General features: G+C 38.2%; 1 protein-coding gene across 2 annotated transcripts; it reads right to left on the reverse strand.

The window, feature by feature from the left end:
• Positions 1-460: 460 nt before the first annotated feature.
• On the reverse strand, positions 461-19549 carry ctdspl2b (CTD (carboxy-terminal domain, RNA polymerase II, polypeptide A) small phosphatase like 2b). Of its 2 annotated transcripts, XM_058381859.1 has the most exons (14): positions 16695-19549; positions 14394-14463; positions 13452-13625; positions 12725-12851; positions 12317-12463; positions 11968-12177; positions 11048-11138; positions 10570-10681; positions 10358-10444; positions 8397-8459; positions 8021-8100; positions 5516-5642; positions 4557-4652; positions 461-3238 (listed from the first exon to the last, which is right to left on the reverse strand). In XM_058381859.1, exons 3-14 carry the CDS (start codon positions 13599-13601, stop codon positions 3173-3175), a joined length of 1356 nt encoding a protein of 451 aa, XP_058237842.1. In that variant the 5' UTR covers positions 13602-13625; positions 14394-14463; positions 16695-19549; the 3' UTR covers positions 461-3172. The 2 variants fall into 2 exon arrangements, with proteins under 2 accessions (XP_058237842.1, XP_058237841.1); XM_058381858.1 differs by lacking the exon at positions 14394-14463 and having other exon boundaries at positions 462-3238.
• Positions 19550-20128: the final 579 nt, after the last annotated feature.

A 20128-nucleotide genomic window follows, 5' to 3' on the forward strand; every position in this document is an offset into this window, starting at 1 on the left:
TTAGATTTATAACAATATTTTAATCCCAGTTTTGAAGAGAGAACCATCTTCAGAGTTAGAACTTACTAATGTGTTACTAATGTGGCTAACTTATTGTTAATGCAATATTTTGGAGTCTGCTAGCTAGCTTTAACCTTCCTTCCATCATTCTTTCATTACTTCCTTCCTTTTTGCCTGGTGGTTGGATGAATATTTGAAAGAAAGAAAGAAAGAAAGAAAGAAAGAAAGAAAGAAAGAAAGAAAGAAAGAAAGAAAGAAAGAAAGAAAGAGTATTCCATGTACATCACCGTATACCCTGGATAATTTTCTAACAGAACATTTTACAAAACCTGACACCTTATGTTCATATTTTAATAAAAAAAATCTAATTTAAATTTTAATAAATAAAAGAAAAAGATCTGGAAGAGTTTGGTTTCCGCAGAAAAACTGCCATGGTTAAAATTTAATTATTGACTTTCCAAAAAATAAAAAATAAAAATACAGCCATGAGTGCATGTCGAGGGCTAACTAAATTAAAAAACAAACAAACAAACAAAAAAAAAACACATACATGTAACAGGAGAAAGAGAGAGGGGAAAAAAACACAGATAAAAATGTGCTTTTTTTTTTTAAATGAACAATTTCTTTTGAGATAAAAGGCACAAAAAAAAAACAAAAAACAAAAGAAGTTTGCTTACATCAAGGATCTTCGTGTCACTGAGCGACTTCAGCTACAGCTCTCTGACCCGACAAAAAAAAAAATAAAATAAAAATGTAAAAAGGGAAGATTCTTGTATTATGTGCCTGAAAACCTTTTGCAAATATTTACAGCTGCATTAAAGCACAAAAATCTCAACACCACATGCAGCGGAGGATTAAAAATAAAAAAAAATAAAATTAAAATAATAAAATAAAAGAATGGCCACCGTTTTGTACAACGGATTAATAAAAATACACGCAAATCCATTTGCATACTGTAATGTAACCGATCACGGACTCTTTCAATGAGAAAGAATAGTACAAACTTTCTTTTTATTATTTTTTACATTTTTTTCTTTTAATTATTTTTTTTTAATAGAGCAGGATCCTTGGGATCACTTCTCCTCCTGTATTGCTTTGCAATTATTTCTTACAAATTTTACGACAAAGAAGCTATTTATGGTTTTCTACTAAGGATTTCAAAAAGGAAATTGACTTTAACAGGAACTTTAATATTCACGTACGGAAACACGAAGGCTTTAGAGCTCAGGCAGACGCAGCAGAATCGATGACAAAAATAAAAATTAAAAATAATTAAAAAAAAAAAAAAAAAAAAAGCTCATGTAGATTCAGTTCTTATTAACTGTACTAACGAATTAGTTTATTAATTACTGCAAGTCTGTTTTTTCTGTCTTATTGCATTAAAATTTCGATTTTAAATAATGCAGAATTTTTTTTAAATTCTGTATATACATATATAGATGTATTTTAAAGTGCCTTACAAAAAGTCAAGGAAGATGGGGGAAAAAATTGCAAATGGATAATGGGTCCAAAATTTTTTTTTTTCTCCAATATATTTTTTTTGTTCAAATATTTAAAAGAAGAAGAGAGGAAAAAAAAGAAAAAGAAAATGACACATTATTGTTTTTTATCTCTAGACTCTCCAGACTGTCAGTTTTTTCCTTATACTTAAAAATGTTACTACAGTCCAGCTGACACTATTCAAAATGCAAAATAACTTTAAAAAAAAAAAAAATGTAAAAAATAACTATAATGGTGAATTTATTTATGATGAATAATTAATTTTTCCTTATTCATTAAAAACCACTGACCCCACAGATATGCTTCCTGGACCCCTAGAGAAGCAGGAAAGTTGGCAATAAAACAAAGCAGAAAGTGCTTTTCTTTTACACCCTCACACATCAACTTAAAAAAAAAAAAAAAAAAAAATCATCTTAGTAAGAAGAAAATTCAACGTACGTTATGTTTCTCAGCCTCGTTATGAGATTCGTTACTATTATAGTTGTTTTTGCTCGTTTGACTGATTCTGAGTAAGCGTGTTGAAGCAAAGTGTCGTTTGTTTCGTCGGCAAATCATTTCACTTAATAAAAAGAAAGAAAAAAAAATATATTGATGCTACGTTTGAGCCAAAATGAAAAGAAAACAAAACCAAAAACCCGAACCATCATGCTACTTTAGCGCTCGACATTCAGTTAAAACACTTCTTTTACAAATGAATACTAAAACCATAAGAGACCATAAACACTGACTTTAAAAAAATAGATATATCTAATACAAAGAAATGATCCTAAAAACATGATTTAAAAAAAATTTAAAACCGATAAGAAGTGACCTCGGGCGGCGTTTGTTCTCCGAAATCCTAACTGGAGTAAAAAATGACACGTGTTGAAAATACAGACTGTGAAATACTTAAACATCTCATAACCTCTTCCATGAAAATGCAGCAAAATATTTTATTGTCTCTGGTCACTTTAATAGGAACACGGTATACAGCTGCTCGTTGGTAAACCATTCGTTTCAGCCAATCAGAATTGAGAATAAGGGGGAAAAATAAATGATCTTGGTTCCTATGTAGAACGGTGAGGGGAAACAAAAACACATCCATTGTGCAGTTCTGTGGACGGAAACGCCTTGCAGCCCAAAGAACCACTTTTTACGCCTGTGTTGAGAGGAAAAGCGTCTCCGAACACATCGGACCTCGAGGCTGCCTGAGGGTTACAACAGACTCAGAACTGAGTCAAACCCAAGACACTGAGAGGTTCGGTTGTTCCTATTAAAGTGAGCGTTTGAACCCGATTTAAACGTCTGGTCATAACTATACACTTTACCTATCTGTAATTCACTGTAATTACTGAATAATACATAATGTAGAATATGTTTGAAAGAACTAAATAAAAAAAAATCTAAAATAATCCCTTTAAACCAAATTAAAAAAAAGGAAAAAGAAAGAAACAGGATCTTCCTCTTCTTAACCTCAGACTTGGAGACTCACACATCCTCAATTACACGTCTAGACTCTGGCTTATAAATCCTGTTCATCTTCTTTCTTTTTCCCGACTTTCAGGACTGTAACGGCAGAAAGGAAGGAAATAAAAAAATAAAAAAGGCAACTTTTTTTCTTTTTTTTTTTTAAGCAGAAAGGCTGGTTTTCAGTCGTCTTCGTCAGTCGTCCACGGTTCCCGAGGCTCGCGCTTCAGTCGGGAGGCAGCAGGTCGTGCAGACGAAAGCGCTCACGTACGTGCGGTCGCACGTCCTCGTTCTGGAGAGGAAACACAACATGACATCAGAGTGAGAAACACGATGTAACTCAGCTGTACGGATCAGACGCTCCGGATCGAACGAGTGAAATGAATCGGGGAACGATGGGAGATCGATTCTTATGGGAAAAGAACGATGAGTGTATAAAAAAGGTGTGTTTTTAAACCTGCGTGTAATAAAAATGACCAGACTAGCATGGGGATTCACTAAAGTGGATTATTATTATATCAGAATCAGTGACATCAAAATAGTGAATCGTTTCTTTACGAATCAAATTAGTCTCGCATTTGACTGATTTGTAAATCAGTCGTATCAACAGACTGAATCGTTTCTTTTATGAATCAGAATCGAATCGTATCATAAATATCAAGGATATTAAATTGCATCACAGATTGAAAAATAATAAAATAAATTTATAGAATCGTTTCTTTTAAATATAGGATTTCTTTCTGAATTCAGATTTGTCTCGTATCATAACAGACTCGGTGACATCGACAAAATAGCGAATCGTTTCTTTAGGAATCAAAATAGTCTCGCATTTGACTCAGAATCATTGAAATATCCAACTGTTCCTTTAGGAATCAAATGTGTCTCATCAGCAGACTCGGCGATATTGTCAAAAATATCGAAATATATTGAAGATCGTGGAAAGGTGTATTGTCAAAATACTGAATCGTTTCCTTTAGGAATCGACATCAGAAATCAAAATGATATCGAATTATATCGAATCGTTTCACTGTGAATGAAAACTGTATCATAGCAGACTCAGCGTTATGACCAAATATTGAATCACCGAGTCTAATACTAAACGATACTGATTCATAAAGCAGTCATATCAACATACTGAATCGTTTGTTTTATGAATCAGAATCGAATCACATGAGACTCGTGATATTGTTAACGTATCGTAAATATCAAGGACACTCGCATCACACACACTCGCATCAGACTCAAAAAAATTAAAAATTGTATAGAATCGTTGGTTTTAAATACCGAATCATTTAGGATTCTGAATGAAAATCGGATTATATCAGACCAAATGTCCCTGAGTCTAAGGAGTCTAATACTAAACGATGCTGACACGTAAAGCAGTCGTATCAACAGACTGAATCGCTTCTTTTATGAATCAAAATCGTATCAGACTCGTGATATTGTTAACGTATTGTAAATATCAAGGATACAAATTGCATCTCAGACTCAAAAACAATGAAAAATTATAGATATTGTTGCTTTTAAATATCGAATCATTTCTTTTCTGAATTCAGATTCATCTGGTATTATAGCTTGGAGGCAATGAAGTCCTGCCGTGAGTGACGTACCAACTCCACCAGCTTTTCCAGAAAAGGCACCAGCTTGAGAAGTTCGCTGTCGTTCTTATCCACAAACCAGCTCTCGATCGGGATGCCATTAGACAGCTGGGATAAACAAACATCGAGGGGGATTAGATCACTGCCTGATCAGTTTAAATAAATGTTTAATAAATAAATACATTTTGAGTTTCTGTCCAAAATTCAATTTAACAGCTATATGAATGTTAAAATTGTTTTGAATATATTTTTAAAACAATAATGCAAAAAAAAGTAAATAATTTAAATAAAAAAAGTTAAATAAATAAACAAACAAACTCAATCACATCAATTTTATGTTTCTGTCCAAAAATCAATGAAACAGCTATACGACTATAAAAGGAATGTATTTAAATTGTTTCAAATATATTTTTTAAAAACAATAGTGCAAATAAATAAATAAATTAAATAAATAAAAAAGAGAGTTTTAAATTTGTTTTAATTTATTTAAATATTTTCAGATATATATTTTTAAAAATAATAATGCAAATAAAAAAAAATCTGAAAGTCAGAGAAGGATTAGATCACTGCATAAATCAACTTATGTGTAAAATAAAAAAAAAATAATAATAAAAATAAAAATAAATAAATAACGTTTGAGTTTTTGTCCAAAAATCAATGGAACAGCTTTAGGAATTTATTTACATTTTTTTAAATTATATATTAAAAACAAATAATGATGCATATAATCTTGGATAGGCCAAATTTCAGCTAAGGATGTCTACTGCCAGTTAAAGAGTACAAGCAACTCAATTTAATTACAAAAAAATTGAACTAAACGGAAATTAACCTAATTACCCCTAAAATACCCTAATTACAAATTCGTTTGGGTTTAAATTCGAGGACGGTGACGTCAGATCATCCAGGGGGCGGGGCTTATATGATAGAGGTAGAGGAGGAGATGTTTTATTTCCCAGTGAGCGTTCTCTCACCTGATAGGCGAAGGCTTGTGGAGAGTTGTCAATAATGATGGTCTTCGAGAGATCTCTCCCGAGAATGTTCAGATCTTTGATGTAGTTTCCCTGGACACAGACGCAATGTTCACGAAATAACCTGTGTCTGAAATACAGAGAGAGAGAGAGAGAGAGAGAGAGAGAGAGAGAGTGAGAGAGAGAGAGTGTGTTACAGATAAAGAGAGTGAAAGAGAGAGATGGAGAGAAAGAGAGACAGACAGACAGACAGACAGAGAGAGAGAAAGAGAGAGAGAGAGCGACAGAAAGAGAGTGAAAGAGAGAGAGACAGACAGAGAGAGAGAGCGACAGATAAAGAAAGTGAAAGAGAGATGGAGAGACAGAGAGAAAGAGAGAGAAAGAGAGTGACAGAAAGAGAGTGTGAGAGAGAGAGAGAGAGAGAGAGAGAGAGAGAGAGAGAGAGAGAGCGACAGATAAAGAGAGTGAAAGAGAGATGGAGAGAAAGAGAGAGAGAGAGAGAGAGAAAAAAAAGAAGAAAGAATGGAAAGAAAATGTATTGGTTTCCAGCAGGATAAGACTAAATAATGCAGACAAACCAAAGAGTTGACACCTGAATATCACATGGACTCTTCACCTGTCCGTCTGACCCCACCGAAACCTGCACTGTAATCAAAGCCAGTAAAGCAACACAGCACGAGGATTTCATCACACACTCACACCTCTCTCTCAGCACGAGGATTTCATCACACACTCACACCTCTCTCTCAGGACGAGGATTTCATCACACACTCACACCTCTCTCTCAGCACGAGGATTTCATCACACACTCACACCTCTCTCTCAGCACGAGGATTTCATCACACTCACACCTCTCTCTCAGCACGAGGATTTCATCACACACTCACACCTCTCTCTCAGCACGAGGATTTCATCACACACTCACACCTCTCTCTCAGGACGAGGATTTCATCACACTCACACCTCTCTCTCAGGACGAGGATTTCATCACACACTCACACCTCTCTCTCAGGACGAGGATTTCATCACACACTCACACCTCTCTCTCAGGACGAGGATTTCATCACACTCACACCTCTCTCTCAGCACGAGGATTTCATCACACACTCACACCTCTCTCTCAGCACGAGGATTTCATCACACACTCACACCTCTCTCTCAGCACGAGGATTTCATCACACACTCACACCTCTCTCTCAGGACGAGGATTTCATCACACACTCACACCTCTCTCTCAGGACGAGGATTTCATCACACTCACACCTCTCTCTCAGCACGAGGATTTCATCACACACTCACACCTCTCTCTCAGGACGAGGATTTCATCACACACTCACACCTCTCTCTCAGGACGAGGATTTCATCACACACTCACACCTCTCTCTCAGGACGAGGATTTCATCACACACTCACACCTCTCTCTCAGGACGAGGATTTCATCACACTCACACCTCTCTCTCAGGACGAGGATTTCATCACACACTCACACCTCTCTCTCAGGACGATTTTACATTCCAGGTTAAATGAAAAGACGACGCATTTGATTTTCAGACGTCTCTCTAATTCCTGTACGGTTATAAACACACACCAGGGTCATAATTTCATACTCTGTACACTCAATAAAAGTAGATGTGAACTCAGCTCTTCATCACGGATGGTCATGAATATTAACAAGCAAACATACACCGTTCATTAATATTCATTTACGCCACAGAAAGACTGAATAGTAATTAATAACATTTGTTAACATCTAATGTTATCGTTTCTACGGTAACGGCAGGGACCTGTCCATTCATCCTCATTTCTGGCTGAAGATAGATAGAATAAAGGAGAAGAAAAAAAAGGTAATCTGTGTCCAGAGTCAGTCAGGAGACATTCTCGCTCGCTTTCATGTGCCGATTCATTTTTCGTTCATTTAGGCCCCACTTTTTAACGACCGCATTAGAGGCTGTGAAGGAGCAGGTCACTGACTGGACGTTTTAAACTTATATAACTTCTGAGCGAAATGGTACTTGTAGTTTTTAAACAAACTAGGTGAAGAGTGAGTATATCGGTAGGACAATGTTGGACATGAAAAACACTGGCGCCACCTACTGGTGTTAGATTGTAACTTACAGAAAGAGTCACTAAACGAATCATCTGAATTAATTCGATTTACCAAAAAGATTCAAAGATTCGAGTCACCTAGATGAATCGAAATGACCATGTGATTATTTTTACATGATTATTTTCCTCCAACAGCACTCCCAGTCATTGTTTACTCTGTACTTAGCCGAATCACAGCCTGATTAACAAACGGAAACGCTTTCCAAGAAATAAATAAATAAATAACAAAAGCATGCAATCCATTAATCCTTTCGATTCCCATTGCACCATTCCTTACTCCGACTCACAGCCTGATTACCAAACAGAAAATGCCAAAAACAAAAAAAAAAGGGAATCTGATAATTCTTCAGAAATTTTCAGGAAAGTTTCACAAAAAAATATAAAATAACATAATCCACCTACCGAACTAACTGCTTCTTCGGATCGAGGATGTTCAGCAACTTATCCGCGTACACTTTCTTCGAAGCGGTGAAAAGAATGATCTGAGGAGAAGAAAAAACAAATAATTAAATCTTACTTATTTACAGACTGGAGCAGTTCACCAAGTACGGTTTGTTTAACTCACTGAGCCACAAACACCATGATTTATATTGTACAGCAGTTCTAACCACCAGCATGTACAAACAGCCTTGAGGAAAACCACAAACTGTGCATGTAATTAAATCAGATGATTGTGATCTCAGACAATTAACAGCATGCTAGTTCTCACTAACTGTCTGATAAATTTTGTAGGACTGTGTGTTATGGAATTACTCAGGAAAAAAAAAGAGAGAGCTACCTCATAAATCTGAGACATCCGCTGGAGAAATTCTCTAAAGAACGGCCGCAACCGTACATATACCTGTGGATAAAGGGAAAAAAAATCAGGTCACACCTGTACACACTCACACACACACACTCACACACACTCACACACACTCACACACACTCACACACACTCACACACACTCACACACACACTCACACACACACACACACACACACACACTCACACACACTCACACACACTCACACACACAAATATACTAGCAAGAGAAACAGCACACAACTGTACACAAGAGTATCAGGGTGTAAAATATTCTCTGTTGGGAAAACAAATACAGTGGAACCTCGGCAAAGGAATTTAATTCATTCTGGAGGCGAGTTCTAAAAGTGAAGATTTGTATCATGAAATGAATTTTCCCATAAGAAATAATGTAAATGCAGATAATCTGTTCCAGCTCCCAAAGATATGAGCGATATTCCCAATATGAAGCGTATGTAAACTGTACGGCTGCTCACAAAGAACTGACCCAATTCCATGTCAAGGCTCCTGACAGGAAGTCGTGCCACCAAGCTTAGGCTAAAAATAGAACCCGCCCACACCACCGATCTATGAACAAAAAAACATCCGGAAAAATCACCTAGCTTTTGAACGCATGCTGAAGGCGACGTTATATCGTGGGTTGATTCGTTCCTTACAGCTTTCACTGACGCTAACAAGTTTTGAATGACTCCTGGACGTACGCACAACTTAGCCGGCGTACAGCTGGTACGCCGAAAATGCTTCGTATGCTGATGCTAATTTCTTGCAAAATGTAAATTCTTAAGGCAAAAATTCATAACGATGGCATTCATATCTTGATATTGTGATTTGCATGATCACACACACACACGAGGGGCTGTGCATGACACAAGAGGATTTTAGATCGCTGTGTATTTTTCCATACTTGTCTATTAAAGTGATACATCAGCGCCCTCTGGTGGACGTCTTATTAAATCTCTTTAAAGAGAAAGAAATGAACTGAAGCAGAAAATTATATCTGAAGAGAAATAATTATACAAATAATAATTAACGAATTAGAGTCATATCATTAGATAAAATAAGACATTTCAAAATCAGCCAGTTAGCAGAGTTAAACATACTGACTAAAAATCAATTTCACACCTTGACGATCGATCGATCGATAGATAGATAGATCGATCGATAGATCGATAGATAGATCGATCGATAGATCGATAGATAGATCGATCGATAGATCGATCGATTGATAGATAGATACTTTATTCATCCCAATGGGGAAATTTACATTAGCAGCAGATACTTCAAGTCCTGTAAGTTGCGAAGTGGATCCTCCATGGATCGGACTTCTTTGTCCATCACATCTCAAAAATGCTCGATTGGATTGAGATCTGGGGAATTTGGAAGCCTGGGCACCCTGACTGGTCTGCAGCTCCATACGCAACAAACTGTAATACACTGTGTATTCTGACCCCTTTCTATCAGAACCAGCATTAACTTCTTCAACAATTTGAGCAACAGTAGCTCGTCTGTTGGATCGGATCACACGGTCCAGCCTTCTCTCCCCACGTGCATCAATGAGCCTCGACCGCCCATGACCCTGTCTCCGGGTCACCACTGTTCCTTCCTTGGACCACTTTTGATAGATACTGACCACTGCAGACCGGAACACCCCACAAGAGCTGCAGTTTTGGAGATGCTCTGATCCAGTGGTCTAGACATCACAATTTGGCCCTTCATCAAACTCGCTCAAATCCTTACACTTGTCCATTTTTCCTGCTTCTAACATCAACTTTGAGGACAAAATGTTGACTTGCTGCCTAATATATCCCACCCACTAACAGGTGCCATGATGAGGAGATACTCAGTCTTCTTCACTTCACCGGTCACTGCACACAAAACAGAGATGTTCTGTTTATTCATTATATAAACACTGATTACAGAGACAGGTTCATTACCTGGTAAATAACATCTTGGAAAAGCACGGGGAACGTCAGTGCTGCATCTTCCAGCTCGTTCAGACTGCAATGAACTAAAGTTTCGTCCTTTAAACAGACAACACAACAAACAATTACAGAAGAAAACAGAACAAAAGAGGCTTCTAACTATAAGCTGAAATAAGAGAGACATTGTTCTTTAATAAGCATAAACTGCTGGAGTTAGTAGTTACCAGGTCTATGACGAGGGAGAACTCGGGTGTGCTGCGAGTCTTTAAGGGCAGTGCAGGTTTACGAGTTAGCTGCTCCTCGGTTAGTGGAGGTATGTGCTTGATGAAGAAATACCTAAAAACATCCAACACAATCCACAGTAAAACATGGGGAGAGCAAGATGTGAGAGCTACAAAGAACTAGAACAGACTCTGAGAATATTTCCGTCCTCGTTATGTTTAAGAAATGTTTCGGGTTACTGCTGGTACACTGATCTGTTTTTAGCAAGCGGGAGGAAACCAGAGAACCCAGAGGAACCCTAGACAGACCTGTCAGACTACTGTTACCATAGAAACCAAACCCACTTAATTCCTCACAGAGTTGATCTGATAACTAGTCAGCGAAGTCCATGTTTGTTTCTAGGGGGCGCTTCTCCTTAAATTGTTTAAAAGCTGTGGAGTGCACTTGGTGACATCGCTGTCTGAGTGCAGTGGTACTCACGGGTCAAACGTCTCCCAGTCCTCCTCACACGACGGGTCAGGGACACAGGCAGGAACCTCCACATAACCACTGACCGAGGGATATCCTACAGCTGAACACAGAAAGACAGACTGAGAAGTGGCAGGGACAGACAGACACTGAGAAATAGAGATGGACAGACAGACAAGACAAATTAAGAGTGGGACAGACAGTAAGACAGATCGATAAAGAGCTAGACAGACCGACACAGTTGGAAAGAAAAACAGACAGACTGATGAAGAGCTAGACATACAAAATGGACAGAAAGACAGACTGATAGAGATAGACAGACAAACTCATTTATAAAAAGATGTACAGACAGACAGACACAAAAAACAAGATGGACAGACAGGAAGAGAGATGCACAGACAGAGACAGATAAAGTTAGACAGGCAGACAGATAAAGAGGTAGATGGAGAGCAGCTAAAAATCGACAGACAAAAAAAGATTAATCAAGAGATAGACAGACAGATTGATTATAGTAAGATGTACAGACTGACAAGGAGAGACAGAAAACAAGAAGGACAGACAAGAGAACAAAATGGATGGAGAGAAAAAGGGAAGTACAGATAGACAGACAGATAAAGAGCTGGACAGACACACAGACTGATAAAAAGAAGGATAGGCAGGTAAACAAATAAAGAAAGAGACAGGGAGCAGCTAAATATTGACAGACAGAAAGATTGATAAAGAGATGAACAGACAGATTGTAAAAGAAGATAGAAAAAGAAGTACAGACAGAAAGAGATGGACAGATGCACTAAGAAAAAATGGAGAGACAGAAAACAAGATGTACAGAAAGAGAGACAGACAAACAGTAGATGAGATGAACAGACAGTAAAAGAGATGGATGGACAGACGGACAGACAGCTGGAGCTCCTGGAGAAGGTTTAGTTGTGTACCTGTAAGAGGAGGCAGATCAACATGAGTGACCGCATCCTCTTCCTCATCTTCCGTGTGGTTGTGGTAGGGGGACATGGCACTGGGGTAGATTGGGACACACTGCACCGGTGCTGATGTGGCAGTACCCATGGGCATCTCCTCCACCTGCTCCATGTCCAGCTGCTTTATGATCTCCTCTGCCTCCATGGCCTGACCCGGCAGGTCCAAACCTAACAGAAAGGGATTGTTGTAGTCATAAAACCTCGGATACCAAAAGCATCACTGAGACGGCAGAACAAAAATCATCAGATGAAAAGTTCTCGTGACCTGAGGAGCTGTAGACTCCAGTGGTGCTGGTGAACATCTCACCTGTTCTGTTGGCCGGAGAGAAGTAGTTGAAGACCGGAGAGAAGACGGTTCCGAGCACGGTGGTTCGGGGAGGACTGTCCAAAGTATCTACAGCCTCCAGCTTCACGCTGCTCTTGGTCTGTTTAGGTGCCTCATGGTTCCTGGTTTCTGCAAACAAGAGGAATAATGATCATGTGACAAAAAGCTACAGAAGGTTAAAGATTTCTCTAACTGAAATAAAATTTGTGATCATATTAGCTCACTGACTAGGAACTCTTTTCATCCTAACCTCGCGTCTACACGAGTACCACCTACGACATACCTACGGCGTACCACCTACTTATGTACAGAAGAAACCTGTGTGTAGTGCAGTGCAATGCCTTATGGGTAACTTCATCTACCAGTGGTTCACTCTGTGTGGTGCCTCACCTTGGTTGACGGAGCGGCTCCTGCGTCCAGCACTTTTCCTACAGACATTGGCGCCTCGAGGGGACGAGGTGATGAGGTCACAGGTCACGCGGCTTCTCTTGGCTCCTCCATGTTTCTTCATCACCATCTGAAATCCAGAGTGAAAAAGTGATTCGACTCACTGAACAGAATTAAAACGACTCGATTCGGGTTCAGAAAGTGATTCGAGTCACTGAATAGATTCAACTCGACTCCAGTGCAAAAAGTGATTTGACTCACTAAATAAAATCAAATCGACTAGAATTGAGATCAGAAAGTGATTCGACTAACTGAATCAATTCAACTAGACTCGAGTGCAGAAAGTGATTCAACTCACTGAATAGAATCAAATCGACTCAACTTGAGTTCAGAAAGTGATTCGACTCGCTGAATCGATTCAACTCAAATCTAGTAACGGAAGTGAATCAAACGTGCGTTTTGTGTTTCAGTCTTTTTCCGTAGACGCATCTGCTAAACTGCAGGCTTTTTATTATCATTTAGATCAATGTCGGAGCAAAACTTTTGATTAATCTAAACTAAATCAACCAAACCAAAGCACTCTGAAATGTAAAATGGTTCATGTGATGAATTAACCTTCAATGAATCAAACCTCAGTCTCCAGGATAAACTGCTACCATCATCTGTTTTGAATTCTAACATTGTAATGTGAGCTTCAGGATTCAGAGGAGAAAACAGCCTGATTTTTTACCTTCACCGCCTCGTGATGTTTGACGGTCTTCAGAAGGCCCTTTCCTTCGAGCGAGCACCGTGAGCGTCTGCGTTTGGGTTTCCGGGCCCGTCGGCGGACGCGAGGGTTCGGGTTTGGCGGCTGAGATGCCTCACGCACTCTCAGCTTCATGTTGTTTTACGGTCACATCTATTACTGAGGAGAAGAAGAAAAGGACAGAGGTGAGATTTACGGGATCCGGTCACGTTCTTCTGTAAAGCGAGCAGGGACGAGCGGGTCCAATTTCGAGTTGTCAGGGACTCGGGACCGTGAAGCTTAACAAGACAAGAACAAGAAAGAATGTTTATCGTGTCCAGATGTCGATGCAGAATTTCTGTCAGATGGAAGTGAAGGGAAAAAGAAAAAAAGAAAAACAGAGCAGACTGCAGCAGGAACGCCTTCCTGATGTGAGCTTCCTTTATATTAAAAGAAAAGAAAAAAAAAAAAAAAAAAAAAAATACAGCACTGTATCTGGAAAGGGAGGCGGGAAGTGGGCGGAGATCAGTAAATTAACACCAGACCGCTGTACTGGTGTAGAAAATGTGCCCCAAGAGTGCGAACCTATTCCTGTCTCGAATAAAAAATAAATAAATAAATAAATAAATGAAAATCTATAAATAAAAAAATTAATAAATAACTAAAAATCTATAAATAAATAAAAATAAAAAAAAGAAGCTAAAAACACACCATCAAAACTGCGATACATATAAAATTGCACATCAAGGCTGCACTGCAATTAACCTCATTTATCTTACCCCCCCCACCCCCTTTTAAATATATATAATATATAAATACTATATTAATTTGCTTCTTATATATCTTGTAGTTTTTGTTCTTAACATTGCACTAGTTACGTCTGGTCAGTCATCACATTACCCTGTGTATACTGACTATATGTAAGATATACAGTGTGAAATTTACAACCTGTCTTTGTGTTACTGTCTCTATTGCTGCTGGACATCTGGAATTTCCTTTGGGATCAATAAAGTAAAATCTGTAAAATAAGAGTAAAATAAAATCTGTAAAAAAAAAAAGAAAAAAGAAAAAGAGAGAGAGAGACAAAAGAGTTTTACAATATTATTGACATCGTTAAAAAGAAAACTGTGGCAGAAAGAAACCAAAAATAAATAAATAAAAAAATTTTTTTTACCATAAAATCCTTCTTGTATGCTGGTGGCTGAGACGGCTAAGTTTTTTTTTCTTAAAAATTGTGTACTGCTTTTTCCAGGTGAAAGAATTTAATCTGTGTCTAGCCGAAAAAGTTAGAGGTCAAAAATACACCTACTGTACACAGGTTATAATAAAGAGGTCTTATATGAGGATGCACCTATAAAAATAAGTGTGTGTGTGTGTGTGTGGTGGGGGGGGGTGTTATTTTATCATTCAATAGGTTTTTTTGGCTGCTTTCTGCCTAAATTTGCAATTATACAGCTCGCAGTGTACGTTTGTTTTTTTTCCCAGCCAAAACTATGCAACCTTTGAACCACAACTGTCAATCAAGTCAGCTTATGAACCTATTAGGCCACACCCACCTACACTACTTGGGGTTTTCCATTCCGTTAAAAAATTTAAACTAATTATATTATTAATTTAGTGTTCTTTTTTTCCATTTATACGTCCCTGGCTGTTAATTGAACTGGTTACATTTACGGTTTGTAAAACACTCTTCTCTTGGCTCCTCCTGGTTTCTTTAGCTTCACCTGAGATCCAGAATGAGAAAGTGATTCGACTCGCTGAACAGAATCAAATCGACTCGACCCGAGTTCAGAAAGTGATTCGACTAACTGAATCAATTTAACTCGATTTGAGTGCAGAAAGTGATCCGACTCACTATTTTGATTCAACTACACTCGAGTGCAGAAAGTGACTCGACTCACTGAATAGAATCAAATCAACTCGACTCCAGAAAGCGTTTTTTAAATTTAACTAATTATATTATTAAATTGGTGTTCTTTTTCCCCCATTTATATATCCCTGGCTGTTTACTGAACGGTTACATTTTACGGTTTGTATAACACGAACATTTTTTACAACACAATACTGCTTTAAAGCTGAAAATTCGAACCACACCCATCAACAGCCCACATTTCACCTCTGACCTCGTAGTCTGGAGGGATTTTGAAGTCAACTAAATCGTCTGGCGCTCTGGTCACGAGGAAATTTTTCATTACCCGTTTTTTTCGCCGACCCGGATCAAATTTCGAGGTGTGTGGGGAAAAAAACAGAACAGAAAAATAAAGCAAAGAAAGCGATTTTCTATGTTAGCTGCTAAATAGACTTGAATCAATAAACCAGGTAAGAAGTTAACAAATACTTTTAACTCTTTAAAACAATTTATATGATGAGCTAACCTGGATATAAAGCGAGAAACTCTTGTTAGTTCTTAGTTACTAACTAACCAGCTAACAAATCTTGCTGACTACCTAAAAAACATGACACCAACAAACAACCTTAATGGTACTTCAGGTTTAGGTAAGATTCCCACCCTGCCACAGATAAAAATGAGACCTCAAAAAGACATTTTTAATCATTATTTTTTTTAATTATTCATTGTTATTTACGCCTTCATCCTCGCGCATGCGCACGAGCTCACAATCCACGATCCAACGTGTGGAATCCAAACATAAACAAAATTCCGGACCGGAACTCCAACATTCCAACCTGGTTTTCTCAACTAGTTAGTAGACTTCTACTAACACCACAGCTCAACCCATGACTTTTAACCGCGTTCTATATTTTTTCGCGGCCATTTGCACAAATATGGGTTTTTAAAAAATCGTCTATTGTACCTTTAAAGCCACAACACTTCAATGGAAAAAAAAAATATCAAAACAAAAACATCTCACTAGTAAAACGTTAACTAGTTTGTGTGTGTATTTCAGTAAACTGATTTCTACTTCAATTCTCGTGTCACGAAAAATAACAACATTGTAAAGATTATTTAATATAGCTTCCTTAGCAGGGAGCACCGATTATTAAAGGTAAATAATTAAAGCATGTTTGTGGAGGATATTCAGTACTCCAGCTGCTTTATTTAGGTTATTTACAGTTTGGATAAGTTACACGACACAATCCTGACGTGCAAAAGTATTTTTGACTAAACACCATGAATGCAAATGATAGTAAAATGTGTGTTTAAAAACAGCCACAAGCCGGTTACCACCACCATCACCAACACAGCCGCCACAGACATCAGGAAATTACTGAAAACCGCGACAAACTTACTGTTAAAGCCCGTAAACCAGCCCTTCTGTGATGGCTGGGTCTTGATGGCTGCCGCAGAGACAATTCTAGTTGCGGGCTTCTTTTAATTGAAAGCCGCTTTCCTGTGTTTTGTTGTTATTAAACGAGGTTTTTATTCACTGCACCACTAGTCGCCATTTCCCGCCTCCTCAGCCACACAGCGGACTGTAAAATACCCGGACGAAGGAAAGAGCAGTCTGCGCATGCGCCTGTCCACTTCTCGCTACCGCTTTCCGTCGTGCAATTCCTGTCAGAGTCCGCTTCAAAATACACGAAGGACGTCGCTTTTAGTCGAACTGGAAAATTGTGCTTATACATTTTTCTCTTTTATATTTTTATATTTTAGAACAAAGTCTCTGAAGTTGTCACGCAGATGACGGATTAATAAATCAGTTTTATAATTCGTTCACCTTTCCTAGCTGCTATACTTTTATCCAACAATTCATCTGCTACATCCATGTCCATCCATCCATCCATCCATCCATCCATCCCCTGATTCCATTTATTTATTGAAATGACACAGCTTTCAGTCATTCATCCATCCATTAATTTGTAGTCTTCAGTGATTCATCAATCCATCCATCCTATACAGCTTCAAGCCACTGATCCATCCATCCATCCAATAGCACTTCCAGCCATTAAACAATTCATCCAGCATATTCAGCTACCATTCATCCATCCATCTTATACAGCTTCCAACCGTTCATCTATCCATCCTTGTTATACAGCTTCAAGCCATTAAAGAATCCATCCAGCATATGCAGCTTCCATCCATCTATCCATCCATCCAACCTATACAGCTTCAAACCACTGATCCATCCATCCATCTTATACAGCTTCCAGCAGTTCAACCACCCTTCCAACATATACAGCTTCAAGCCATCCATCCATCCAACTTATACAGCTTCCAGCTGTTCATCCATCCATCCTATACAGCTTCAAACCATTCAACAATCCATCCAGCACATAGTTTCCATCCATCCAATCATCTATCTCTCCGTCCATCTCATACAGCTTCCAGCCATTCAACCACCGGTCCAACATATACAGCTTCAAGCCATCCATCCATCCATCCATTCAACTTATAGAGCTTCCAGCTGTTCAACTATCCATCCATATTATACAGCTTCTAGCTTTTCATCTATCCTTCCATTTATTAAGCTTATAAAGCTTCCAGCCATTTAACCATCCATCCTTTCAAGTTATACAGCTTTTGACCATCCATCCATCCATCCATCCTTTTAACTTATATAGCTTCCAACCATTCATCCACCATTCTCTTTATTCAATTTATATAGCTCCAATCCATCTATCCAACATCCATCCATTTATGCAACTTATCTAGCTCCCCTCAATCCATCCAGCCATCCATCCCACTTTTACAGCCTTCATGTGATTATCTACCCTTCACCCATCTAGCTTTCATCCATCTTTCACAGCTCATCCATCCATCCCTCCATCCACACAGAAAGATACCACGTCACAGTAAAACAGTGGGACAGGAATTTTTTTTATAGATGTGAAAAATTGCAGTGTATTACATAAAGCGATATGACTTTTTTGGATGAACATTCCTTTTTCTTATACATGAACCTGTAGGAGGAGAAACCAGTAAACTTTTTTTAAGCAGATGTTTCAAAAAAGCATAACATTCATTTCTCAGGGTTCTAGAATGAATGGCGGTTAAGTAGAGAAGTTCCTCTTTCTCTTGAACATCGTTACTCCAACAACACCTACAGCAATGCTGAGAACCTGGAGCACGGATATCATGCCTACTGCTGCTAAGGTTTTCTCACTTCCAACACAAAGTCTTTCATTCTGATCTTTAAGTTTTGTTTTTTTTTTAACTTCATGTGGCTTTGTTGCATAATTTGTAAATAAATATCATGATTTCCACAAAAATAAAACAAGCTCATCTACCTAGATCATTTGGAAGTGTTTTTGCATCAATTATTGTCCAAATATCTTATATTTAAAAGAAAAATGGCAGGAACCTGTCAGAAAAATCGCAAAAATATGGACGGCAAAATGAACAAGAAGGAAGACCTGGCAACCCGAGCTGCAGTGCTAGTATAGAAGAAGCTGATTGTTGGAGAACATTGTTTCCTGTAACTGTTCAGAGTAACACCTTGATGCCTTGACTGAATTGACTCACACCCTGTTTGGCTGACCCAGACCCAGAGCTGACTGCCTGAACCTTGCAAGACAAGTTTTTCAGCCAGACTGTCTGGGGTTAACACATTCAGCCTGTTTTTGCACAATGGCATGGAGAAACATTTCATTTCTCACAGCACTGCAACTCTGTGACCCTTGTTTTATTTTTGTGGAAGTTGCATTATTTACTTGCAAACAAACCCCTCCATATAGTATATATCTATTTATACTGCAAGCAAAGCGCTCCTTGAAGCCGTTGAGTCGATATATCTACATGTACAGTACTACCGAGTCGCGTCACAGTGATAGCAAAAAGGTTTCTCGTCTAATACGATTCTGCTCTTTGGAAAGGTGGAAAAACAAACGGTTTGTACAGAACTGTAAAGAGATACGTTTCAAGATCCGGATCCACTTGGAAAGCTCGGAACAATCGTGGTTATTAAAAGTACATTCAGAATGCTTACTTTAGGTTTCGCTCCTTAAGGAAAAAAGTAGACGAGTTGAAAGTCCAAGGGCTACAGGACACTGAGGTTTTCTACAGAATTCAGCAGGATCGGTGGCACAAATATGAACATCCATCCATCAATCAATTGATCGATCAATCAAACGTCGAGATCATGGAAATCTGGCCGAGAAAACTGGAGGAAGCTGCGTCGCTCTTGCTCTGCTGTGGAACAGTGTATTGCTTTTTGTATTTCTGTATTTCTGGAGGTTAATATCTAATTACTCACATGCAAAAAAAAAAAAATCCCTCATAAACAAACAAAAACACAAAAAAAATCACCTGTTGAGTCGCTGTAGAGTTCTTAACGCAACAGGAATATTAAAACAGCTTGCGAGAGTCCTGTACAATTTATTGTCCCAAAGAAAGAAAGAAAGAAAAGAAAAGAAAGAAAGGACATTTCTCATGCAGTTTTTCTGAGAAGAAAACAAAAGACAAGCCGTGTCCTCTGTAAGGATCTCGTTCTGATGCACGTTTCATCCTCTAGAAAACTGACAGCTTAACTTCATCATTAAAAACATAAACTAATAAAATAAAATGTAAAAAAATAAATCGGGTCAGCAGGCGTGTCCACTGGAGATCCTGCTTCTGACCGGAGAGGAAAAAAACAAAAAACAAACCAACCAAGACTTAACAGAAAAAAAAAACAATCTTTCTCATGTACATATTAAATATATACACATGTGCATATAAGTCATTTTCCACGTCCTTCAGATTCACGTTTAGATTCATTTCAAGTCAGTGATGAAAGACTGGGGAA

Source organism: Hemibagrus wyckioides, linkage group LG27 (assembly GCF_019097595.1).
Source record: "Hemibagrus wyckioides isolate EC202008001 linkage group LG27, SWU_Hwy_1.0, whole genome shotgun sequence".
Taxonomy (NCBI): Eukaryota; Metazoa; Chordata; class Actinopteri; order Siluriformes; family Bagridae; genus Hemibagrus; species Hemibagrus wyckioides.

What these genes read in the sequence shown, in the direction of transcription:
- ctdspl2b (XM_058381859.1), bottom strand. Translation starts at nt 13,601, where the DNA reads ATGAAGCTGAGAGTGCGTGAGGCATCTCAGCCGCCAAACCCGAACCCT. An exon ending in GAGCCGCTCCGTCAACCAAG is followed by an intron (nt 12,464 to 12,724) that starts GTGAGGCACCAC and finishes TCTTGTTTGCAG; the next exon opens with AAACCAGGAACCATGAGGCA. An exon ending in CACAAGCCTTCGCCTATCAG is followed by an intron (nt 4,653 to 5,515) that starts GTGAGAGAACGC and finishes TGTTTATCCCAG; the next exon opens with CTGTCTAATGGCATCCCGAT.